We start from the raw sequence: 27,292 nt of genomic DNA on the forward strand, positions 1-27,292 counted from the left end.
TTTGTCTGTACCGTCGCGTTCCTTTAGCGTCACATTTTCAGGCGCCATCTTTGCTACCGGTGTAGTCTCGTGCGCGGTGCAAAGATAGCACGCGCTGTTCGTTTTTCACCGAGAACGAAGACTTTGCGCGCTTATTAACGCTTTGCAGTGCGCTATTCGCGTCGCCGAGAGGTGAGCGGCGTTTTTATTGTTGTTTATTATCATTTATTAGATATTTATAGACGTTTGACGGACTAATAGCAAAACAGCTGGATGCGCGAAAGGCCTTCTCGTTTTCATTGAAATGTGTCCGTTACCCACGAATATTAAAATGCCATTTTGGTTGAAGTGTTCAGTAATTATACAATAATAATAGTAATTTAAGAGAGATTAGGTACAATTGTGTGGTGATTTTAAAGAAAATGGAAAGGGAATATTGAGGTAAACCCTTGCGTCATCACTGTATCGCTCGCGTGGTGGATTCATGACGAGAGCGCGCACACATGCTCTGAAAGAACAGATGTGGCAGTTTTTGGTAGCTGTATTGTTATGAGACGGATCCGGGTGTAATTTGGGGTCTGTAATGTGATGCCGTGTTCAGTAGGGAGTGGTCTGCTTTTATTGAATTGCTTACGGTTGTCCATGTGGCGTAGTGAATAAAGATTTGATTGGTTAGTGAAAGGTGTCATGTTCCAGTCCAATCAGGATCAGCAGATAGGTTGCTCCAGAGGGACTAATTGGTGAATGCGTCATCTTTACTATAAATTACAATGAAGAAAATGAGGTTTGTTGATGAATTGTGGCTTCATGCGTATGTCACGTGGGTTCTGCTCCTCACTTTGGGCAACATCATTCATCCAGATAGACAGCAGGCAGGCAGACAGACAGACAGATGAGAAAATCTCCTTCATCTGATCTGTTAAGGTGGACCGGTGTGGTTTTGACTTATTCAAAGTCAGTTATGACCGTGTGACAGCTGGTGTCAACTATATCTCATTGTCTTATATCTGGGTACTGGTTGTGTGTGTTAACTACTGATAGACAGATATGTTTTGCCGCTTTAAAGATTATCATACTTGTCCAAAAGCTGTTTGTGATGGCTGTTTCTGCTATACCAACAGTCTTGTCATCAATAATGGCCATTTTTGTTTTAGACCTTTTTGAGGAAAAATGTAAAAAATGAATAATACATTTTATCGGTTTTGCAGGTCTTACTTTACTGTTGGAAGGGTTAGTTCACCCCAAAATGCCAATTTGATCATAAATCACTTATACCTCTGTATCGTGTAAGTCATTTGATTGTCTTCAGAACACATTTTGAGATATTTCAGATGAAAACTGAGAGGTTTGTGTCTGTCCCATAGACTGCAGTTTGATTTTCACAATCAAGCCCAGAAAAGAATGAAAGACATCGCCAAAAAGACGAGAACACTTTTGTGCGCAAAGAAAACAAAACAAAGGTTACGAGCAGAGTACTGCGCATGCTGCTGACGTGACCTGCTGACAAAGTTGCCAACGTACAGACACAAAATATGGTGGCAAATAATTTGTGCACTAATGCTGCGTTTACACCAACTGCGTTTCAGGCATTAAAATCGCATCTACCGCGCCTAGTTTGCCACTTGAACAGTTTGAATGCATGAAAAAGCAGGCATTTGTCGCGCGTCAGAGGCAAAATCCGCTTTTTGTGGGAGGGGCAAGTGCTATGCGGTTGTCTGCTTGCAGGATGACTGATGTTGATTGTGCATTTATCGAGAGAGTTACCGGTTTGTATTTGGTAACCTTACTATAGGGGGAAAATAAACGTCACGTGACTCAAAAGTGAAATGTGTATATACAACTTACCAGGTTGCCCAATGTCCTCACTGACACTCTTCCAAGCGAGGTCCTTTTTATTCCTGTCTCTGTAGAAATAAGAACTTGTGTCGTATAGCTCCGGGTGACTGCTCACGGACAATATCCAGCCTTCATGCTGAAGGAGTGACTCCGGGCAGGGCTGCCGCCACAGCAGCAAGCAGGCTCCTGATTGGTTAATGCTGCGCGAAATTCAGCCAAAGTTCAAATTTTTCAACTCGGGCATCAGCCACAAATTCGCGTCAAACACACAAAAAGCACCATTAGTGCGTCCCGCCTCAGAAGCTCAATTTGTGTGAACTAGACGTGCTAGCCGCGGGACCTCCAGACACGCGTCAACGCATCTTTACATTGACTTAAAGATTGAAATCACTCGCGCTTCACGCCTCTACCGCGGCTGGTGTAAACGCAGCATTGTAGGGTCTGTTTAAGTATTGTTTGCATAATGGCTTAAATACAAAAGAAGAAATAAACAAAAACGTTGGCAACTATGTCAGCAAGTCACGTCAGCAGCATGCACCATAGGCCCTGTCCCAAATGGCACACTTCATGTGGACTTTCGGTCTCGTGGCCTTAAATTGCGGGTTCTCGCTTAGTCTACAAGTCCGTAGGGTGTCCCATTTGTCATTTTTACGCTTTGAAGTGTGCTCATCAGCGACTCCTTTGCCCCCTTGATGCGGTCTTCAGCGAAGCCCGCACTGCAGCAGGCTTCGCGCACTTTGCCAACCCAGAAGTCCTTGCGAAAGGGCAATCAGACCAATCAGACGACGGAAGGGAGGAGTTCACACTGACGGGCAACTTATCTACCTATTTCCGGTGTGATGCTCGAGTCTGTCCCAAAATACGACTCCGGTGCACCAACGTGGACTCGCATCAAGGGTCCCTAAAGTCTGGACTACGTGATGTCATCAAAGTGTGGACTCTGAGGAGGACCACAAGTCCGGAGGTGCCATTTGGGACAGGGCCTATGTCTGCTCGTGAACGCGCACTAAACGACCAAAGAGGAGAATACATTTTTTTGACGATGTCTTTCATTCTTTTCAGGGAAAATAATTGTAAATCTAACTGGAGTCTATGGGACGACACAAGCCTTATGGTTTTCATTAAAAATTTCTAAAAATGAAGACAATCTGAGGACTTGGTGGTTTAGAACTAACCCTTTAAGCCGTGATATTGCTTCTCTCTGTGGACATTAGGAAAATATTTCAGTTCTTTGCTAGGAAGAAAATTGCCTGAAGTGTGGCACCCTACAGAAATGATTTGCTACTTTATGAATCAAATGTGTCCCCACATTTAGTCCTTAAATGCTACTTTATGAATGCCTGTGATTGTTTTTATGTCTGTGTTTTAATGTCTACAGTGCGTTGCTGGCTGATGATGTGTGTCGTAATGTCTTAGACAATAATTCCTCTCTTTGTCCTTAGTGAGGTCCAGACCTCCTCTGTTCCTGTAGATCTGCGTCACCTGTGCATGACATCAAACCAACCAGATGGCTGACAAAAACACCAGAATCGCTATCGTGAACCATGACAAATGTAAACCCAAGAAATGCCGTCAGGAGTGCAAGAAGAGCTGTCCTGTGGTGCGCATGGGTACGAATCACACACATTGAAAAGGTTAAAGGGAGTTTTAAAGAGGGTTTAGTAGCTGTTGGCTTGTCACTCACCTGTACGCTTGTGCTTTCTCAGGTAAACTGTGTATTGAGGTCTCTCCTCAGAGTAAAATCGTTTGGATCTCTGAATCTCTCTGCATCGGCTGTGGTATCTGCATTAAGGTATTTTCTGCAAGCCCTCAATGGGATGTTGTTTTGGTACATTTTTTCTGTATGCATCATGAGTTTAACTTGATTATTGTTTGAAGAAATGTCCATTTGGCGCTCTGTCAATCGTAAACCTGCCAAGCAACTTGGAGAAGGAAACCACTCACAGATATTGTGCCAACTCCTTTAAACTTCACAGGTACAAACATGCACCTCTGATTCATCTCTACCTTTCTTATTGTTCTGTATGTCGTCTAATCTAAAGGAGGATTTGTGTTTGTCAGGTTGCCCATCCCTCGTCCAGGAGAGGTGCTGGGGCTCGTGGGTACCAATGGTATTGGAAAGTCCACTGCTCTTAAGATTCTGGCTGGAAAGCAGAAGCCAAATCTCGGCAGATTTGACGTAAGTCACCGTAAGACTCCAGGTTTCTGTATCTGCATGCATTGTGACGGTCTCTGATAAACGTCCGTGATTTCAGGCTCCCCCCGACTGGCAGGAGATCTTGACGTATTTCCGTGGCTCTGAGCTGCAGAATTACTTCACCAAGATTCTGGAAGATGATCTGAAGGCCATCGTGAAACCACAGTATGTTGATCAGATCCCCAAAACCGTTAAGGTCAGTATGATGTTGCATTTTAGTGCTATAAATTATCTTATTTTAATACATTGGGAGGTGGATGTCAATATAAAATTAAATTGGAAGATGCATGAAGATCAGACTTTTGATGTTTGTCTCTGTTTGTTCTGTGTAGGGGTCAGTAGGAGCCATTCTGAGCAGGAAGGATGACACCAAATCAGAGGAGCTGGTGTGTGAACAGCTAGGTCTGTGCACTTAGTGTTAAAGTGTTTCGCCTGCAAATTGTGGTGAATTATGTCAGGAGTGATGCATGTCGATAATGACAGTGTTTTGTGCTCTGATTGGTCAGATCTGTTGCACTTGCGTGATCGTAATGTTGAGGACCTATCAGGAGGAGAGCTGCAGAGATTCGCCTGTGCGGTTGTGTGCATTCAGAGAGCTGATATGTAAGTTTCTGTCCTGTTGTTTGTCCTCTTCTGAGCACGTTAGACTCTGCGGCGCTGATGTTTTTCTCGGTGTAGTTTCATGTTCGATGAGCCGTCCAGTTATCTCGACGTCAAACAGAGGCTGAGAGCTGCCATCACGATTCGCTCCCTCATCTCTCCAGACAGGTGCGAAAATACTTTAAAATTCAAGTTTGTCATGGTACCTGCTATGGTAAGGGGAAATAACAAGTCTGATAAGTCTTTGTGTGTGTGTTTGTGTAGATACATCATAGTAGTGGAGCATGATCTGAGTGTGTTGGATTACCTGTCCGACTTCATTTGCTGTCTGTATGGAGTTCCCAGCGCTTATGGAGTGGTGACCATGCCCTTCAGCGTCAGAGAAGGTACAATTTAAACAGACACACAATCTTTGTCTCATTTTGGGGCATCATAGTAAGTGGTCTACATAGTGACCTGCCCAGACTACCAATTTAGGCATTATATTGGGCTGCCCGTCTAGAAAAATTTTTCCTGGAGCACTTATAAATTAGACTTTGCTACCATAAGGTTGGGATTACACCAGAACATTCGCTCTGTTTCAGGAATTAATATATTCTTGGACGGTTACGTGCCGACGGAGAACCTGCGCTTCAGAGAGACGTCGCTGGTGTTTAAGGTGGCAGAGACGGCCGCTGAGGAGGAAGTGAAGAAACTTTGTCGTTATCAGTACCCCGACATGAAGAAGAGCATGGGAGAGTTCTCGCTCCGCATCACTGAAGGAGAGTTTACAGATTCTGAGATCATGGTCATGCTGGGAGAGAACGGTGAGAAGAGAGATGATGATGATGATGAAGGTCAAAGTTTAAGAAGTCACACAGTGTTAATAAGTGTTCACTTTTCTTTCTACAGGAACTGGGAAGACAACATTTATCAGAATGCTCGCTGGAGGCCTTAAACCAGATGGAGGAGGTAAAATTTTGCTTTACAAGCATACGCTGATCTAGGCAAGCTCTTGTGTTTCAAAATGTCATTTATTTACAAATGGGACTCATGCATTCTTTGTGTGGATAATATTCATTATTATTAAAGGATTAGTCCATTTTCTTAAAAAAAAATCCAGATAATTTACTCACCGCCATGTCATCCAAACTGTTGATGTCTTTCTTTGTTCGGTCAAGAAGAAATTTTTTTTTTTTTTTGAGGAAAACATTCCAGGGTTTTTCTCATTTTAATGGACTTTAATGGACCCCAACACTTAACAATTTTAATGCAGTTTCAAATTGCAGTTTCAAAGGACTCTAAACGATCTCAAACGAGGCATAAGGGTCTTATCTAGCGAAACGATAGTCATTTTTGACAAGAAAAATAAAAAATATGCACTTTTAAACCACACCTTCTCATCTATCTCCGGTCCTGTGACGCGCCAGTGCGACCTCACGTAATTGCGTATTGCCGTGGAAAGGTCACGCGTTACATATATGAAACCCACACTTGCGGACGATTTTAAACAATAAACTAACACAAAGACATTAATTAGTATCACTCCACATACAACAACGTCAGAATGGTCCTCTTTCAACACACTTGTAAACACTGGGGCGTAGTTTTGATACGTCCTCTGTGACCTCTTGACATGATGACGTATTGCGTGAGGTCGCACTGGCGCATCACATGACCGAAGATAATACGAGAAGTTGTGGTTTAAAAGTGCATTTTTTTTCTTGTCAAAAATGACAATCGTTTCATTAGATAAGACCCTTATGACTCGAGTCGTTTGAGATCGTTTAGAGTCCTTTGAAACTGCCATTTTAAACTGCATTAAAACTGTTAAGTGTTGGGGTCCATTTAAATGAGAAAAATCCTGCAATGTTTACCTCAAAAAACATAATTTCTTCCCGACTGAACAAAGAAAGACATCAACATTTTGGATGACATGGTGGTGAGTAAATTATCTGGATTTTTTTTTAAGAAAATGAACTAATCCTTTAAGCTCCACAATCTCTTGAATGTGGCACATTGTTGTTGATACTCACATGATTAACTCTTATGAGGACTTCTGACTGATAAAACATCATACATATTACAGCAAATATTTGATAATACTTTGATTATTTTGAGGAAGGGAAACCATGTTAAACACATATATAGTTTCTGTTGATGTCCTGCTGTAACCCAACAACGTGTCCTCAGGTGAAGTGCCCATCCTGAACGTCAGCTACAAACCACAGAAGATCAGCCCTAAGTTTAAAGTGAGTTTAAACTCTTGAATCATCTTTAAGTTGTTTCATACACACACATATACTCACTGTGTGTGTGTGTGTTTACAGGGCAGCGTACGAGCTCTGCTGCACGATAAGATCAGAGATGCGTACACGCATCCACAGTTTGTCACTGATGTCATGAAGCCCATGCAGATAGAGAGCATCATCGACCAGGATGTGAGTCTGCGCTACACATATCAACACACACGCTGCTTTCAAACACATCATGTACACTATACTGACAGTCTGTTTGTTTGTGTGTCTGTGTGTAGGTTCAGAATCTGTCTGGTGGTGAGTTGCAGCGTGTGGCTCTGGCTCTGTGTTTAGGGAAACCAGCAGATGTGTATTTGATCGATGAGCCTTCTGCTTACTTGGACTCTGAGCAGCGTCTGATGGCTGCCAGAGTTATCAAACGGTAACGCATCTACACAGATCCATTTTCTGATGTGGGCGGGGCTTGTCATTATAACATTGGGTCCTTCTGTGCAGATTCATTCTCCATGCGAAGAAGACGGCTTTTGTGGTGGAGCACGACTTTATCATGGCTACTTACCTGGCGGACCGAGTCATTGTGTTCGACGGCAATCCCTCCAAAAGCACCGTCGCCAATGCGTATGTTCTTGCCCTTTTATTTCATCATTTTTCAGTGATGCATATTGTTGATGATAAGTAAATTATTGAGTCAGATGAGAACTGCTGTCTCAAATGGCTAATTTTGTTCCTTTTGTATATTCTGTGTTTATTTTTTCATTTATATCCAAGTAAATGTTGTGTTTTCTCTCCTCTTTGAATACGTCCATGATGTTGCATACGACATTGATGTGATGTCATCAGTCCTCAGAACCTGTTGGCTGGCATGAATAAGTTTTTATCTCAGCTCGGGATTACATTCAGAAGGGACCCCAACAACTTCAGACCAAGAATTAACAAACTCAATTCCATCAAGGTAAATGCTTAAAGACCGCCAGCTCGGTCAAGTTCAAGTTGCTTGTGTGTTCAATATTAAAACTCTCTTTCTCTTCTCTTCAGGATGTGGAACAGAAGAAGAGCGGAAACTACTTCTTCCTGGATGACTGAAGATCCGATTTCACAGAATTCCAGAAATCGCCCCATCCCACAGGGCAGCTGTTTAATATGACATCAAACACCAGTAGCCGTTGGGACCGCAGACTGAGAATTCTGTCTGATCTATAAAGCATCAATCATCATCACTGCCCTGTGGGTCCACATCAAATATACAAATCTATTCCTCTTCACTTTGTGTCACTGGTGTGATTCAGCAAACAGGGTCCTCTTTGGTTATAGACGGATTATATGAGATGAAAGCCGTGTTTGTGATATTAAAGAGAAGAGAGAATTTAAGAATGAAACCTGTTCCTGTAGGTTTCTGGGTGAATTATTGCCATCATTAACACAAAGGTTCTTTCTAGTCACAAAGTTGTGTGAAAGAATTTGGACATCCCAAACATGCACCCCTGTATATTTTGAATAAAATATTTTAATCATGTTACACAATGCGTTACATCGTCATATTAAACAACAGATTGGCTTTTGTGTTCAAGAGTCTTAAGATACAACTTAAGCTGTTAGCTATTAAAACAACACACTACCTAGGGTTGCAAAATTCTGGGAATTTTCATGGCTGGAAGTTTTCCATGGGAATTAACGGTAATATTTGGGACTTGATGGGAATAAACTGGGAAATTGCAGAGTTGCATATAAATCTTGCAGCATAATTTTGTTTTAAATAAAGATTTAATGAAATTTCTAGCTTGCACATATATCACTGCTTAATAGAATGATTTCTAAGAGTTTTGATTAAATAAATTCAGGATTGATGAGCGAAAGTATTAGGATTCTTTGATGAATAAAAAGTAAAAAAGAACAGATTTATTTAAAACAAAGTCTTTTGTAACAACAGACTACCATTATAAAGTTTTAGGTCATTTTTTTTTACTTTTTTTTATTTGGTCATAAGCAGACATGCATGCAAGGTAAACAAACAAAATGTTCATTTATGTTTGTATATGATATAGTTTATATAAATCTCCAAATAAGTTTCCAATTTGAAATATTTCCAAAATTCCCCAGATGAAGTTCCCATGGAAAGTTTACGATAATTTACCAAAAAACTTTGCAACCCTAACACTACCAGCTACACAAAACACTGTTCTCCATCAAAGGCTTATGAGCCCCAGTCGTGTTGTTTTGGAATAAACGGACTTAAAATGAAAAGAAGAAAGATATTCCTTGGCTTTATTTTGTCTTTATTGCAGCTTTGCACCAGAAAATGAATTAGGCACTTTGTATTATAATGTTCAAACTGAAAAAGTTAAGTGCGTTACAGAAAAATAACAAATCTTTAAGGTGAAGATTTTAAGTAAAAAAACAAACAGAAAAAGCATGCTTCAATGTCAGTGAGATACCATCACCATTTCAACTTTTTTTGTTTTACATGAGATTCAGAGATGTTAAGAACAGTTTGAGCAGCTCTTGAAAGTACCCATGGTTCCAATTAAAATGATGTCATAAAACTGATCGTTCATATCATCACACAGATTTGCCAAGCTTAAAATATGTGAAAATGATTCTTTTGTATTAGCTTTTTAATGTGCATTTAAGGGCATCAATGCTTATCAAGAAAAGGTTGTTTTTTATTACAACCTCTATGCAAACCTATTTACATTTTCACAGGGACCTTGTGAGTTCAAAACGGGTGAAATAAATAGCTTTATTTTTAAATAAGAACGTGAAAAAAAGTTAAAACACCACACAGAGAGGAATGAAACCCACAAACAATAGATTTTGGATATCTGGTGTCATTGTAAACCAAGAACGATTGTGTGTATCCAGCATTAATATCTATGGAAGTGTTTGACTTCACGTATCACAGAGCAGGCGTGTAACATCAGAGCTACTTCGATCGTTTTGCGCAGCACTGCGTGAAGCCAAACACATCTATTGAAATGCTTACTCTAAGCCCGACCTTGGCCCCATCCCTCGCTTCACGTGATGTCCTTTACTCACATACGGCTGGTCTTCTGGTCTTCCCCAGCCTGAATAATCTTTCCGGCCACGGTAGCCCCTCCCTCTGTATCCTCCTCTATCATCTTGGCCACGCCTTCCTCCACCTTTGTAGGAGTGGCTGTAGAAGGACTGCCCGACTCTGAGGTCAACGTTGGGAATAAACTCTTGCTCACCATCAGGAAAATATGCATGGATGAGTCGAGCGGGATCGTCTCCGGCGTGGAGGCTCATTGGGAACACATCCCCTTGTCTACCCAAGTTTCCGTTTGCTAAAGAAGTCAATCCTACTACGTCTCCTTGGAGTGGAATAGGCTGAGGACAATGTCCACCGAAGGAAGGAAGCTCCATTGTTGTCATGGAAACAGGAATATTCATAGGGTTGAAATCATGACCACCCAAATGAGGTTGACCTCCAGGAAAGTAAGCAGCCTTCTGCAAAGAGCCAAACTGGGTTGTCATGGACCTCTGGCCATTCTCTTGACCTCTCATCATTGATGGAGGAACACATGAAACGACGTCCATCCTCCCAGGAGGGGCATGGTGGTATCCAACTGATGAGGGAGGGTACATCTGATTTCCAGGGGGTGCACAAGGTGGGCTTGAAAACTGTACTGGGTATGCAGCAGTATAGCTACTTGGACCAGAGGAAACAGACCAATGCACTGCTGGTCTGAGTGGTGCCTGCATTTGAATAGGTGGGGTTTGATTTTGGTATCCTCCCATTTCAAGGGATCCAACAGGACCACTGCCAACAGGAACAGGTGCTTGACCATGGCTTTCCAACGAGGTGTCAGAGGTGGAACTCGAATTCTGCGGAGGTGTTGGGTTTTCTGGCTGCCACTGAGTCATGACGGTAGGGTTAGAGGGAGAGTTTGAAGGAGGCGGTGGAGCTCGAGTGTGCATCTGATAGGCTTGCGTCAGAGGACCCAGATATGAGATTGGAGGCCACAGGGGCTGAGAGTAAGCCTGAGAAAAAGCATGTTAGAGTCAAGTGGATGTCATTTCTGAAGAAATCCAAGTCAATGGCACAAAGATATAGTGATGTTTCACAAATGCATACCTTGATGCCGAGGTTAAAGAAGAACCGGAGAACATTGATATCTGAAATAATTCAGAATGTTTTTAAGATTAAAAATCATGATTTTCTCTCTGTATTCTCTGTGTTTTTTTAATGGCACACAGCTGGTAGAGTATACTATATTAAGGTCATTACCTTGAGGTAGGTCTTCTCCTTTTCGGGAGAGAGAAAATGGGGGCAGGGTTTCCCCCTCTCCCTTCTCATTCTGAGGGAATCCGGGATAAAGTGGGTCCTGCAGGAGTTGAGACCACTGAAGTGGAGGGTAGAGGAGTTGTTGAGGCCGGTGGTCAGGGGCAGATTGTACACCTGATGGACAAGAAAAGACCCTTTGTATAGAAATCATCAGGGGGTGGTTTCCTAGACAAGGGCTTAAGCCTAGTTCCAGACAAACTTAAATGTTCGTGTTGTCTGGACCGAAAACAACCTGCTCTGACATATCTTAAAATATATCAGTGCGAGTGTTGTGTCTGAAGATAAAATTATGCCTTTAAAATATCCTGATTAAACAAGGCCTAATTCTGGCTTAAGCTAATCCCTTTCTGGGAAAATGCCCCCAAGTGTACTTGAAGATTATTTTAAGTGTCTAGTCCAGGGGTAGGCAACGTCCATCCTGTAGTGCCGATGTCCTGCAGAGTTTAGGTCCTGCTCTAATCAAGCATACCTGAAATAGCTAATCAAGGTCTAATGCTGCGTTCACACCAGCGTAGAGGCGTCAAGCGCGAGTGATTTCAAATGTTAAGTCAGGGAGGTCTCGCGGCGCAAATGAGGCGTTTAACACGGCAGACGCGAATCCGCCTCATTCGCGCGTCTAGATCGCATGAATTAAGTGTTGCGTGAATTAAGTGGTAAACGCGAGAGTTTAAAAATGTGAACTTTGGCGATAAAACGGGCCAGTAGCTTGCTCTAGTAGTGACGTGATTCCAGGATGCGAATGGAGTCGCAGAAGCCCCTCCCGTCAAGCAAATTTCTGTGATGTCTTGATGACTAGAAATTTCACGCGCGAATGAAGTGAGTAAACTCAAACTGTTCAAGTGGCAAACTAGACGTGGTAGACGTGAATTTGACCCCTCAAACACGTCTGGTGTGAACCCACGGTAAGAGTCAGCTGTAAGTAAGGTTTTATAGCAGGGTTGTAGTTTAAATCTGCAGAACATGGGCACTTAAGGACAGACGTTGCCTACCCATGGTCTAGTCAATTGCACAATATTTACTGGGTTAAATGGCCATTTTATTGCCATATTAATGACAGCCAAGTTAAATCAAACTCTTTAACATGTGTCTTTGTAAAAAGAGGCAATGGTATAAGAGATTTACCTGAAGCAGGTATAGCCAATGACTCACTAGGTCGTGGCTCTGACGTTTCGAGTGAGGACTGAAATGTGACTGGAGTTGGAGCTTGGGCGGGCTCAGCGGTAGGAGGGACATTTGTGGTTGGTGTGCCAATACGAACGTCTACCGCTGGAGCACTGCCCTCATCTGTGGGAGGGGTTGTAGAAGATTCAGGGGCTGTTGTCTGAACTGGGGCAGATGGAGTGGAAACAGAGTCTGGTGGGATGGTTTTAACAGGGGCATTTGGGGCGGAGACAGATAGAGCGGGTGCTTGAACAGAGGTAGGTGGTATAACTGGGATAACTTGAGTGGAGGCAGATGAACTCACAAGGGTATTTTGAGATGCTGCTTGAGTGGACTGGAAAGAACCAGAATTAGGTCCAGCTGTGGGCAGAATTGCAGTCAGGACTGAGCCAATCTGTCCAAAAGATATAGACACTGGGGTAGATTGAATAGAAGTAGGGGTTGAAACTGGAACGGTTGTTTCTCCAGATACAGACTGTGAAGCAGATAAAACTCGACTGGTGCTCCGAGCAGAGCCGTTCTGAGTGGTTTTAAAAGCCTTAGAAGCGCTTGTATCTGGAGCAGGTGGGGCAGAAGTATCAGTGTGAGGCTGAACTGGAGCAGATTTGGGGGCTGAAGAAAAGGTGACAGCAGGAGATGCAGGGACAGATTTCTCTTTTATTGCAGAAGAAGATCTCTGCTCTGGTTCCTCTGTAACCTTTCTCTAGAACACAAGATGAATACATACAGTATGTTTGTGAGTTTTTGGTTTAAACGTCACATGACCCATCTTTGGAATCATTATAAATAAACATAATTTGGCGTCTTAACGCTTTCCCCACCATTGACGAGTTATCTCATCATTTAAGAGAAAACGCTTCCCTGCCAATAATGAGTTTTTATGGCAATCCACGATTATCCACTAGGTGGTGCTTTTACACAACTTATAAAACACTAAACCATTCACTGATCCAAAAACAGTAAAAACTATGCATGTTTTGATCAAATATTTGGTAAAACAATCGTCTTACTTTGTTGTTCATAATAAACCAGTGGTAATGAATAATGTTAAGAAGATTTAAAGTAGAAGTGATGACCTAAAAGTGGTCTTTGGATGGTTGTGGGTGGGGCCTGTGCAAAGTGATGTCAGTTTGCTCAGAAAACACCAACAGTGTGTCCAATGAGACGGTTTAATGTCTTATGAAGTTTTAGAAAAAGGTGTGTGCAGATTTTTATCATTAAAGGGTGGTTGTGTACACACAGGTGACACACAACACAATTATGTATAAAAGTGAATCTCATATTAGGTGACCTTTAAAAATTTGTAACACTGCTTAAAAGTTCTGTATTGATGCCATGCATAAAGAAAGCTGTAATAATCAACAGTCTAAAGATGTTTAATGTAATCTCACCTCATGCTTTTCATCAGTGTTACTCTCTTGTCCTTGAATAGGCTTTTGTGGAGCTTCTGTAAGGTCTGATAAAAACACAATTCAGAGGAGTTTTAGGTCTTGGTTAAGGTTGCAGCTGCTAGATTGCGTTAAAAACTTATTATTTAAAAATATTCTAACTGTAAGCTTAATTTTTTGCTTGCATTATGAACATAGATGAAAACAGGGCAAGGCAGGAATCAACAAGGAGCTGATACACCTGGGAATCAGAGGGGGCGGAGCTTCATTCCTCACCTGTCTCTGAGACCGAACCTCTGTGATCTTTTTTCCGGGAGCTTTTCTTGTCTCCTCCCCTTTTTATGACCTCACCAGCATTAACCTGAACAACAAGACACACAAAGTATATTTGTTAATAAAAGTAAAGTTTCACTCAGACACATTATTATAAAGAAGAAAATGATGTCAATAAGGTGCACTGTGTGTGTGTGCGTTTGTGTTGACTTTACTGTTTGTGGGGCTGTTCCAAGTGATGGGAAGTTGTGTTCATCTTTGTGCAAAAGTTCCAGCAAAGTGTTCTCCTCTTTCATCTGTGAAACCACACATACAGGACTGCTGCGCTGATCAGATCTCCTGCAAACACACACATAATACATGCGTTACAATCGAGAGATTTGACTCTTTATACCACAACTAAAAGGTCCTTTGCATAGACTGTAAAAAAAGATGGCCGACCAATTCAACCACTCCAATCAGAACGACACGCATCAAATTACTGCTTGAATGAAACTTACTTATCGCAAAAACGAACACTTGAACGTATATCAGCGTGACAACAACTATTTGAAAGGACCAAAACCATCTTTCGAAAAGTGTAAATAATTTTTTTATTTAGAACAGAGTCCCATTCGTTGGAGAGGGCGGGGTTTTTGACTTGTACTGCAGCCAGCCACCAGGGGGCGATCAAAGAGCCAGCAGCTTCACTTTTCAAGACTCATGAGGTACACCCGGTCCTTTGTCTATAAAGTGACACAGAGAAGATTTCAGTTTAAATGTAAGGTGAAGCACACCTGAATCTGCCGCGTCCACCCGTCTGTTCATCCGCGGTGCTCTGAGGAGGCCAGGAGTGCTGTTTGTTTACACGGCCAGCGGGAGCTGAAGAAGATCCTCCTCCTCTGCCTCCTCTCCGGCCTCCTCTGTTCTCCCATTCTACATAAAAACATCAACACATCAAACTATGACTCTGTGTGTAAGATAGGGGTTATATCAATCATTAGATGAAAGACATACCAGATGATGTGTGTCCGTTGTTTGGTGCAGGATATCTTTTACTCTTCTCAGACACTTTCTGCCAAGATTCAGACTCTTCAGACGAAAGACGCAAATTCAACAACGGCACCGTGTGTCTACACACAGACAAAAGTGTACATATGTAGGACTACTTAGAAATCAATTTAACTGGTTATCCACATCAGATAAAATAATGATTTATGTCCTGAATATTCATTCATCACTATGGAAGGTGAAGGCAAACACACAGCATTGTGGATTTACACTACCAATGAAACACTTCAAAATCTTAACAGTGTTTACTTAAATGTTTAAAATTAGTAGACAAAACTATAATTGTGTGAAACATATTTATTTCTCTTATTACAAATAAGAGAAATAAAGTTTTCATTTTAATGCTTTTGGTCTCAACATAATTGTCATAGTTATATTTGTGTTATTTCATATTTTTGTATGATTTTACTGTTTATGTATTTAAATGTATTAAAGGATTACTCCACTTTCACAAAAAAAAACTTTTAAGTCTGTCTTTCTTCAGTCGAAATTTTTTTTTTTGAGGAAACATTCCAGAAATTCTCTCCATATAACTGCAAAAAATTAATTTCTCTGGCCAAAAATATATTTTAAATGCAAATAAAATTTTGTAGAAAGTAAAGCTTAATTAAATATATTTTTGAATTCGTAAATTGATTTAGTTTCAACCTTCATATATCAACATGTATTTCAAGGACAAGAAAATACATTTGTAATTTTATATTCTAAAGCACAACCTTATGCATTATGTAATCAAGTTGAAAGGTCACGCATGCGTTTACAAGTGTAGAGAAAGAGGAGCGTTCCCATGTTGTTGTATGTGGAATGATACGAATTAATGTCTTTGTGTCAGTTTATTGTTTAAAATTATCCACAAGTGTAAGGTCACACAGCTAGATGTTTGATGTTTTTGCTAGATTAGACCCTTATGCCTCGGTTGAAATCATTTAGAGACCTTTGAAGCTGCATTGAAAATGTTGAGGTCCACTAAAGTTCACTATATGGAGAAAAATCCTGGAATGTTTTCCTCAAAAAATTTAATTTCTTCTCGACTGAACAAAGACATAAACATCTCGTATGACATGAAATTATCAGATGTTTTTATGAAAATGAAGTAATCCTTTAACAAATGCATGCAAGCTATCCCAAATGGAGTAGGGCACACCAAACCAATGCCACAGAAGACTGTGAGGTCAGCTAACACCGCCAAAAGTTACCCTGACATACCAAATGTTGCACCATATTCACGTATTGAAATGAGAGATGGAAAAATCGACATTGCTTTTTGCTTTCTTTGTCACTTCTGTTTTTTCTTGTAAACCGGTTTGCTATGCCAAAGAGCTAAACAGAATGATCCAACACCGCCGATTTGACATACTAAATCGGCTACAGACAGGCAATGGTAACTTTAATGAGGACAACACCAAAAAACGAACTCGGACGACGCTTAAAACCTGCCCAATGACCGAGCATCAGGTTGGTGTGTACATAGATTAATACATAGGAAAAGAGAAACACATACTGTCTGCCGAGCTCCTCTATAAAGACTGTGACGGGTCCATTATCAGCGCTGACCTCCTGAACATAAGCACTATAGAAACGATTACTGCCACTCAACTGAACCTGAGAGAGAAAACATCATCTTCACATGCTTATCTTCATGAAAATGTTCATGTCATAAAATCAACACAGACAGATACAAACTGTTTACTTTGCATTTGTCTCCAACAGAATACTGCATCCCTGCAGCCATGCAAAAATCTCTCTGCTGCTGAACTACGATCACAAAAACGCACACACACTCAGTGAAAATACTGCACATGGATTCAATTCATCAATCAATAGTATACATTAAAGTGACGTACTGCGTTTAGAACGAAGCCACACGTCATATTCCACGTTCCTGTAGACATCAGGGTTCAGGGATTTCTTCACCTTTGTAGACAGATATTCACGCGCCCCTTCACGACCTCGGCCTCTCCCACGACCCTAAAGAACATGAACCGATCTGTTAGTGTGAGAGAAAAGACAATGTGACAAACAATAGAGAAACAGTGAAGTACCCTCGCCGGATGTCTGGTCTTCATCTCACTGGTGGTCTTCTCTTTGGACCTGATAAAACCCAAACACATTTGTTATCTACCCGAACAATACCACATCAATTCATCAGTTCCCCGCCGGACACATTAACAACACACACCAGAACTCATCTTCCTCCAGGTCCGACTCTTCACTGCTCTTACATTCCTCTGAATCCAGCCTCTCGCGTCCTCGACCTCCCTTCATACACGGAGTCAAAACACTGCGGTCGGCACCGCAAACGCGATCGTACAGCAGCTCGTACAGGATCGCTGAGAGAAAGATTGATCATTCTTAAACACTAACAAGAAACAGCATTGCATCATCAGAAGAAAGAGTTAAATATTCCCATCACTCACATTGACATACAGCAGCACTTTTCTCAAAGGATTGTGGGTAAACGCTGTCATAATGGTTTCCATTGAGGAAGCACAGTCGCACCTGATAAAGAAAGAAACTTCAGGGGTTACACACAATAAACCGATCTCATGTGTGAAGAATCTGAAAAATCATTAAAGGGCATCTATTACGCCCATTTTTACAATATTTAAGAGTCTCAAGTGTGCCCAAAACTTTCCGCTCAAAACACACAACAGATCATTTATAATGGCATGTCCAAAATGCCCCTATTTGGGTGGGAGCAAAAGTTTGCTGTGTCTGTACCTTTAAATGCAAATGAGCTACGGCTCCTCACTTCCTTACCAACAGACAGTGAGCTCTTGCTGAGAATACAGTCTAAGACAATAGTATCTTTAACCACATTAGTGCTACAATGTGCTAACAAAGTTTTTGCGAGAAATTAGTCATTGACTGTGGGCGGGGCTCTGCTTGTGTGACATCACATTAACAAGAGAATGGTTTAATGGGGAATAATAGAAGTAGGGTGTGTGGTTTTTTTTCATTGTAAGGTTGTTGTGTTCACACACTGCCAACACACATTTATGCCCAAACATCTTGTAAAAGTGGATTTTGCATAATAGGGGCCCTTTAAGTCAGAGTTTTGTTTGCACCTTATCAGGGAATCCGTACTCTGTAATGCTGACTGGTGGTTGATCAGGCTGCTGGAAAATAATAAAATCATGCCTGTAAAAAACAAAACAATGACATTGTCAGAAGTTTAAACAAACAATATCGATCAATGTTACTGTTGTGACATTGACAGACACAAACTATAGTTGAATGGTGTATTGTGAGTAATCTAGATGTTGTTTTGTATGATTTGTTTCTGCCCACATATAGAGATAAAATAAAAAAAGAATGGTAAACTTTTTTTATCTTATCTTGTTCAGAAATATGATATATACGATATCAGACCCAATAACATGTTTCCCCTATTTAAAATGAAAACTGATTTTGGATTCAATTCGAATGCATTATTATCTTACACCAACACATCTCATTTATGACCAAAATAAAAAACATTTTCACTAATGACATCATTTGTTTATTCATTATTTTCATTTATTTCATAACATCAGGCTATAAAGCAACAGGAACCCAACTACAATCAATAATCCAGGAACATCAAGTGCTAAAAACACTGAAAACAGCTAACAGTTGTATTAAAATAAATTAGTAAAACACAAAAAACTCATAGTATTCTCACTTATAGAGTTCAGCCAAAGCAGTGATCTCCACCTGTCCAACCCAGCTCTGAAAACACAACAAATATACACAAATAAACACATCTGCATTTCAGTGTAAGGTTAGTTAGTTAAAAAGTATAACTAAATAAAAAAAAAGCATAATATGATGTGTGTTTTATAAGACACCAAGCTCTGTTCACGTATGAGGTTTTAAATAAGTTACTCTGTAAATGTAGAGCCGTGTTTTATTACCTGTGGATCCTGCAAATTCTCCAGGTATTTCTCAAAATCACCCTCAATAAACTAGAAACAGACAAAAACATCTTGGTCTCAGTCAATAGTCTACCACACAAACAGACACATCACACACTTCTTTTTCCATTTTATTTTGTGCATTTTTAATCCAATCTCAGGTTTATTCATCTGATAATTGTAGATTGCATTATGGGATACAGCAGCAGTATTGTCTGAGAGTTTGCTCCATGCATACATAGAATGTGCATCCGGTGCATGTGCAGTATACATGTCATTGCATGTATGCAAGTCTGTCATTCCTAACCAGCACATATATGTACAAACACACATGTATAATGCAATCTCCTGTAATCTTACCAGCTCATACATGGCTCTGTTCTGTCGCAGATATTTCACACAGGCCATTCGAACATCATAGTGTAAAGCCTGACACTTTAAAACCTGTCAATAAAAAAACACACATGTCAATCTGTGCACCTCTCAAAACTCAACCGGTGCTAGCAACACCAGGAACATGGGTTTGATTTTCAGGAAGCGTATAGATTTTTAATATACGGTAAGTGGCTCTGGATGAAAGCGTTTACCCCGGTGTATTAATGTAATATAATTATGAACAAGAACAATAATAAACCGTGACATCAGACAGCGTTACACTGACTTAAGGTGTGGACTTTCAGCTGTCACAACAAGAATAACAGGTTTACTGCAGATCAGATCATACCAACTTCATGAGTGATGAGGATTTATGAGTTTAAGTTATAATTCATCACACATTAAACATATCCACAGGTGCTTCAAACATATATTTACCATATTCTGGGACCAGTAAACATTTAGGATTCATATCCTTTATTCATGAAGTAAATAATCGGTTTGATTTCTGCAGGCATGTTTAAGCCATAAACTATACAATACCTTAATATTATTTATATTTAATATATAATAATAATCCTTTTGTTTTAATGCATGCAACATTAAGCTATAAAGACTAAAAAGCTGGAGCTATTTCCTTAAATATTTGAGATTACATAGACTAGCTTATATACAAACTATATTGTGTCTTCAGGAGACAAACAAACAAGAATAATTGTCAAAGCTACTATGCTAAAGCTAATTGACTCTAGATTAAATAAATCCTTTATTAACTTTTATGACAAACTGTAAGGTTTGGTTGACAAGTGGCATAAAAAGTGACTGAAATAACATTTATTTCACTTTATAACCTTATAAAAAAACTTTCAGCACACGCAATGACACATTTAAAAGAGTTTAAGGTAGATTTAAGTGCATGTAATGTGTAGGGTTGTTGTGTTCAGAAAGGTGAATTCGTTGAAACATTAAATATGACTTTAAATTCAGGATCGATCCTCTGACCTGCTCCGCCACGGCCCTGAAGAGACACGACCCGTCCTTGGCGATCTTTTTGCGGTAGAAACCCAGCGAGCGCAGGTACTCATCCATGCGGCATTCGAGCGTCCTGTCGCCGGGCAGCTGCGGCTGCGCGTCCGCCGATGCCCTCCGGTTCTCCATGATGATCCACTGCACACGATATAATCCCGAGAAATTTATCTAAATCTAATGCTTGAGTTTTCTTACCACTACTGTACTCCGGTCAGCTCATGTCTGGGAGACTCCTGCGGTTCTGGATTCACTTTTGATTTCAGTGCAGAGGAAAGTTCAGCGGGTTTCCAGGTCACGCGCAGCGCTGCAGACGCATGCATGCACGTTAATGCAATGACGGAAACTTTATTGCGGCCCTTCAGGAAGATGGGATTGTAACTAGTTTGGAAATTTTCTGTCAGGATTAAGATGACACCGCAGAGAAACTGAAAGAAACTGGATGAGTTTAAGGAGACGCCGGGAAATGTAGGCTAAGAAAGTGAAACTACACAACCCATCCTGCATCAGAACTGAAAGAGAAACGAAACTTAAAAACAATCAAATATACTTTCGGTTGGTAAAATGTTAAATCAAATAAAAATATACTTCTAATATTTATTCATTTATTTAGAGATATAAATAATTATAGTATCATTAATTTCTGACGCACTGATTCCCGCCTTCGCCTGCCACAGGAGGGATGGAATTATTGATTAATTATTAAAAAAATATGTATGTAATATAATGTTATAGTATTAATTAATTTAAAAGAAAGTTTCACAGCTTTTATTTAATTATTATTAAAAACAATTATTAGTGTCTTAATAGTGCCTTTATTTTACTGTTTGATAACGGGAAAACGTCACGACAGCTTTTGACACACCGTGTACTTGTCATTAGACCAAGGGACTGTGCGGTGTTTTCACGCAAATCGTGGGTCGGACGGCCCCTGCACACACACACACCAATCCATGATTTTACACAACCATTGAAGCAGATAACGGTTCTTCTGTTGATTTGTATTCAAGTCAGAGATTTGAGATGATAATGATAAAGTTTTACTCTGTGTTTACTCTAAACTCTGGCTGTGATTTGTATGTGCGTGCACGTGTGTGCGCGCGTGCGTACAATGATGATCCGGGAGCTACAGCTGTTGCACATCCTGGAGAGAGAGAGAGAGAGAGAGAGAGAGAGAGAGAGAGAGAGAGAGAGAGAGAGAGAGAGAGAGAGACTGAGTTGTGTTGTTATACGGATCTCAATGTACTAAGAAGCATCTTCAGTGGTGTAAGTATGCTTAAGATTTCATATGAATGCTATAATTGTTTACAGAAACAATGCACACAGCTAAATTTATTTTAAAATCTGTGTTAAAATGATTAAGAACAGAATCATTGAGAACATTTTATTTTAAGCATTTTATTAATGTAAGTGTTTGATGAAGCATTTGATATTAATATGGATATGAACTTATTGTCATGATTTAAAGTTAGAATACACTGTAAAAAATGCAGCATTTTTTCAAATCAACAAATATTTAATGTTACTTTAACTTAACAAATTAAGTTACACAATTTCAATTAGTTTTTATAAGTTATGTCAACCTACCAAGGTAAAAAGTAGTATACTTTAGAAATATGATTGAAGTACATGAAGTATAAAGAGTAGGCTATTTAATATGTACTTATTAAAAGTATACTTTTAGTGTATGCACAAAATGTACTAAAACACAACTATAATTTGCGCCGCAATGCCTTTTTAAGTGTATTTCCATAAAAATGGTGATACAATGCAATTGTACTGTAAGTGTGCTTAATTGCTCATGAATCTTGATTTTCAGTAGTGTATTTTAGTGCACTTGAAGTTTAACAAAAGTTGTTCTATTTTAGCATACTATTTACACTTGAAGTGTAGTCAAATAGATGTTAAGTTGAAGTTAATACATAATTGAATACACTTAACTATATTTGAATTTGACGAAAATAGTACAAAATGTAGAAAATACACTTAGTACACTTTTTAAAAGTATATTTTTAATAGAATTATTTTTCACCTGGGATATTACAGGTAAAAACTTCAAATAGTATGTACTTGCAAAACCAAGTTGTTTTATCTTCCTGCATTTTTTACAGTGTAGTTAAAGGTCTTTTTTTGCAGTGTGACAAATTAATTCATTTAATATATGCTTAAATATTACATGCATAAATAAAACATTGTTTTGTTAGCATGTTACACTGCAGTCACTTCTTGACACTTTATGTGCGTTACACATGTGTTGCTTTGTCATGTTTCGTTAAGTAATATTATATACATGATGTCTATGGTGTTTTTCTGTAACTCTACATGCATGCTTGTTTGTGTTTATGTAGAAGGTCCATGATGATGATGATGATGATGATGAAGGCAATGTTGGCTGGGTGTGTGATTATCTGGCTGTTTCCCAGCTGTGGTGTGTGTTTCTCTCTTGGCGCGAGTGTTTCTTCATGTGTGAACATGAAGCCTGGACACATCAGATCTCTACCACTACATACACACACACACACTGCTATAACAATACGCAGCAGTCGCTCTGTGTACCTGCCGCAACACACACTCACAGGTAAACACACACATACACACTCACTCTTTTTTCTTTATATTTTAATTTGCATTACTCTATGACTTGTGTGTGTGTGTGTTGTTTTTCTCAGTAACGGTGCAGAGCTCCCGGGCATTTATGGGCTTTCTGCTGCAGGCTCGCTCTGTGTTGGAGGATCGGGTGGTTGGTGGTGAGTTTACACTTCACCCCGCCAGCACACACACGCTCTCCTGTCTCAACCCTGATGATACGGTCACACACTCGGACAAAATGCTGAAGAGGAACCTGTCGTTCAGCTGGAGAGCTCCACCGCAGCCCAGCGGAGACCTGAGATTTTAGTAAGAGAACATCAGTAGCACTGGTTTGGATTGGGTGCTGGTTTATCACTAGACCAATCCATCTAAACGAGCTGTCTGATTGTAACTGGTTTAGTGTTTTTTGCCTGGTTCAAGATGGTAAATTATGTTTATTAGCTGGTCTAATCTGGTTAAGATGACTAAACGGTTGGATTTCCCTCTGATGGTTGAGCTGAGCTTGGACCAGCTATCATGTTTCAAAATGAGAATGTCTGAAAAATGAAAAAACTCTGTAGTTTTTTAATCAGCCGCTCTCTTTCTGTCTATAGCATCACATTGGTTCAGTCTTATTTTGTGTACTGGGCTCGAATCAGATCAGCTGTGGTGCGTGATGGGACACAGAGTCCTCACATTATTGACGGTGACACAACACAGCATTCAGTGAATGTGACAGGTGATTATCATCAAACACACACATTTACCCCCAGCTTTACAGACAAGGCTTAAGATTAGTCCTAGACTAAAACACATGTTTAAACTGTCTCAACTAAAAATAACTTGCACAGACACATCTTAAAATATGATATTGATTTGTCTCGAGATACACACCAGCAACGTGTTTTTCTAATAAGGCATGTTTATAAAAGATGCTTAAACATCTTCATTTAACTAAGGCCTAGTCCTGGCTTTAACTAACCCTTGTCTATAAAACCATGCCTACCAGATTTATTGGTAACACTTTATAATAAGGGTCAATGAATCATAATGAACTAATACCTAAATTAATTCTTACTTAAATATGAAGTAATGCCGAGTTAAAGCGACACGCCACTGTTTTGAAAATATGCTTATTTTCCAGCTCCCCTAGAGTTAAACATTTGATTTTTACTGTTTTGGAATCCACTCAGTCAATCTCCGGGTCTGGCACTAGCACTTTTAGCATAGCTCAGCACAATCCATTGAATCTGATTAGACCATTAGCATCACGCTAAAAATAACCAAAGTGTTTCAATATTTTTCCTATTTAAAACTTGACTCTTACATCGTGTACTAAAGGGCGATTTATAGTCGTGCGTAGGTCCTACGGCGTAGCAGCGACGGCGTAGGTTCCGCGTCGGTTTTCATTTATACTTGTGCGTCGCCGTCCGCGTCGACGTGCAAACACACGCGAAACCGCTGGTTGGCAGTAATCACGCGTGTAACCACAGTAGCAGCAGAAGTCGTCACAGAAGAAGAAGCTAAGCAAGTAAACCCACAAACGAAGAAGAAATAGCAACTTGTTGTGTATAATTTGAGAAGACCAGCAATGATGGAAGTAAATAAACAGCGACTTATGTTGCAGTTTGAGTTAAATCACTCCTCAACTTGGCTCAAGTAGGACCTACGCACGACTATAAATCGCCCTTAAGACCGACAGAAAATTAAAAGTTCTGATCGCGTAACTTAGTTACTTTTTATGGAAAGTAATGCTTACGTTACTTTTTAGTTACTTTTGCGTTACTTTTTCTTGGCCGAGGCTTGATTTCTTTCAGGCCTTGCAGGTGTTTTTTATGACAGAGCAGTTCTGCATTCAGAAATCGCATATTTCATCACAAAAATGTCGAGCTCTGGCCTGCCATCTCAGAGTGCATAATGTGATTATGTTCAGTTTAAAATTAGTCCATAATTTTTTTATCGAATTAATTAAACTAAAAAAGTAACTTGCATTACTTTTTTTAAAAAGTAACTCAAATATTAATGTGCACATTTAAAAAGTAATGCGCGTTATTTTACTCATTACTTCAGAAATGTAATAATATTACGTAATGCACGTTACTTGTAATGCGTTACCCCAAACACTGCTAATCACTTATGAAGAGTCATCATTAACTACAACATGACTCATGAATTCATTGTTAATAAATACATTAACTAACAAACATGTCATGTTCTTCTTAATGATGATTTTTCATTAGTTTATGATTAGTACATGGATTAACTCAGTATTAGTTCATGTTTAAGTAAAAATACATTTATATCTTAGTTCATTTGGACTCTTATTATAAAGTGTAACCGATTTATTTATGTATATTTATATCTGTATTGTTTTGTTTGTTTGTTTCTTGTGCAGCTTCCATATTGGAACAAAGAGTCCAAAACATCTCACTGTCCACACACACAACCACATCTACACACACAAGCACACTCGCACCATATAACACACACAACAATATACTTACAACATTTAACACCCACGGCTCTACACACTCACAATATAACACACAGACCAACACACTTGCACCATATAACACACAGACCAACACACCCCCAACCTTTAACACCCACACCTCTATACACTCACAATATAACACACACCCAACATTAAACACACACACCAACACACTTGCACCATATAACACAGAGACCAACACACACCCAACATTTAACACACACACCTCTGTGCATTCACAAAATAACACACACACTAACACACTTATACCATTTAACCCACAGACCTTAATACATGCACCATATACCACACACACAAACACACCTGAACCATATCACACACACACAATCTCACCTATTAAGATGCACACATTGATTGACACTCAAACATCTCAGTCCACTTCTACACAACCTGTCGCGGTTACTCCGTCACTCCAAAACACCTACAGCTCTCCAAACACAAAGACAACGAGTCACATTAACAACACACAAACGTTCCCCGATCTCCTGCTACACACTGACATAGACACATCATCAACCCAACAAACATTACATACTCACATCCCAAACAAACACAACGTCCAGACGTCACACAGCTCTCACACACATCCATCTATGACCTCACACACCGTTAATCCGTTCCTCCATCCCAAACCCTCTCCGGCCTCTCGCAGATTCCCGTCTGACCTCTTCCCATCACAGAAGCCTACAAAGGCTGCCGTCTCCTTATCCCACAGACCTCGAGTCTCTTTAGGTCTGCCTAGAGATCTTCTCAAACCACCAGACCGTGCCAAAGATCCGCCTGGAGCTCCAGAGAAAGGAGGAGAGAAGCCCGAGCGTGTGCCCAGCCAGAGTTCACCTGAGCTGGGTTTACTGCTGGGCCTCTCCACCGCGCTGGGTATGGCCATAGCTGTGGGTCTCAGATACCTGCAGAAGAAACACTGTCGCAAACGGACCGCCATCTCGCTTAATGACCGTAACCATGACAACAGAGGCATCATTCACGTGCAGGAGTGCGGAGACCTGGTGCAGGTGCGCAAAATCCGACAAAACAGTTTCCTGGTGCTGCAAGCCGAGTACGACCTTATAACACCGCCAGGAAACTAAAGAGATTCACATACACTGAACATGAGCTCTAGTGAGATGTCTACATGTATTTTACTCTTTATATGAATAGACAAAGAGGCAGAGAGCGCTTCTGCATTACGATCAAATATATCTGTCATGTTAAACAATCTGAAATCTATAGATTAGCAACATTAAGCAATCTGCCTGATAGGATAATGTATGTAGAAAGAAAGTGTTAAAAGTTAAACATTAATAGTTTTCATGTGTAATAACGGTAAAACAGGGTGGAATTCATTTTATGTCTATCAGAGCTTCTTATACTTTCATACGTTACTGAACTAGTTGTTAGTATACTTCACTTTAGACTTGGAATATTTGTGTGTATTCAGTACAAATGAAAAAAATCTCAAATTATGATGCATTTTCTTGAAGAGAAAAAAAATAAGTATAGTTTTTAGATAAAAAATCTAAATTTAAATTAATTTGTGCTTAAAACAACCACAAAACTTTTTTTCTAAATAATTCAAGAAAAATTTTCTTAACCCATTGGCAGATTTATTTGCTTGTTTTAAGCACATATTAACTTAATTTTTTTGTTTGTCTAAAAACTACACTTATTTTCTGCAGTCATTTTGTTCATTAAGAAAATGCATCTTAATTTACACTGCAAAAAATGATTTTCAAGATTTTTTTTTATTTTTGTCTTGTTTTCAGTAAAAATATCAAAAAAATCTTAAATTAAGATAAGCAAAATGACCCAAGAAAATAAGTCTAGTTTTTAGACCAAAAATATAAAATTTAAGTGATTTTGTGCATAAAACAAGCAAAACAAATCTGTCAAT

General features: G+C 39.8%; 3 protein-coding genes across 3 annotated transcripts; 2 read left to right on the top strand and 1 right to left on the bottom strand.

Annotated features, from left to right (window-relative positions):
- The first annotated feature begins 33 nt into the window (after positions 1–33).
- abce1 (ATP-binding cassette, sub-family E (OABP), member 1) lies at positions 34–8,370 on the top strand. Its single transcript, XM_065275662.2, has 18 exons — positions 34–171; positions 3,258–3,425; positions 3,522–3,607; positions 3,694–3,791; positions 3,877–3,994; positions 4,071–4,208; positions 4,345–4,414; positions 4,519–4,615; positions 4,691–4,780; positions 4,877–4,998; positions 5,197–5,418; positions 5,504–5,563; positions 6,785–6,843; positions 6,922–7,032; positions 7,128–7,270; positions 7,345–7,467; positions 7,690–7,801; positions 7,885–8,370. Exons 2-18 carry the CDS (start codon positions 3,323–3,325, stop codon positions 7,930–7,932), a joined length of 1,800 nt encoding a protein of 599 aa, XP_065131734.1. The 5' UTR covers positions 34–171; positions 3,258–3,322; the 3' UTR covers positions 7,933–8,370.
- Positions 8,371–9,094: 724 nt separating this feature from the next.
- Positions 9,095–20,786, bottom strand: otud4 (OTU deubiquitinase 4). Its single transcript, XM_065275660.2, has 20 exons — positions 20,298–20,786; positions 19,281–19,364; positions 18,921–18,971; positions 18,689–18,735; positions 18,093–18,165; positions 17,442–17,523; positions 17,204–17,354; positions 17,067–17,115; positions 16,869–16,992; positions 16,715–16,779; positions 16,526–16,626; positions 14,971–15,086; positions 14,751–14,889; positions 14,190–14,313; positions 13,978–14,062; positions 13,705–13,769; positions 12,275–13,016; positions 11,096–11,266; positions 10,943–10,983; positions 9,095–10,848 (listed from the first exon to the last, which is right to left on the bottom strand). The coding sequence occupies exons 1-20, from the start codon at positions 20,451–20,453 to the stop codon at positions 9,826–9,828; spliced, it is 3,489 nt and encodes a 1,162-aa protein (XP_065131732.1). The 5' UTR covers positions 20,454–20,786; the 3' UTR covers positions 9,095–9,825.
- Positions 20,787–21,280: 494 nt separating this feature from the next.
- On the top strand, positions 21,281–26,987 carry LOC135764984 (uncharacterized). Its single transcript, XM_065275658.2, has 5 exons — positions 21,281–21,587; positions 22,670–22,899; positions 22,991–23,216; positions 23,504–23,628; positions 25,285–26,987. The coding sequence occupies exons 2-5, from the start codon at positions 22,677–22,679 to the stop codon at positions 26,487–26,489; spliced, it is 1,779 nt and encodes a 592-aa protein (XP_065131730.1). The 5' UTR covers positions 21,281–21,587; positions 22,670–22,676; the 3' UTR covers positions 26,490–26,987.
- Positions 26,988–27,292: the final 305 nt, after the last annotated feature.

This window comes from Paramisgurnus dabryanus, chromosome 21 (assembly GCF_030506205.2).
Source record: "Paramisgurnus dabryanus chromosome 21, PD_genome_1.1, whole genome shotgun sequence".
In the NCBI taxonomy this organism is placed as follows: Eukaryota; Metazoa; Chordata; class Actinopteri; order Cypriniformes; family Cobitidae; genus Paramisgurnus; species Paramisgurnus dabryanus.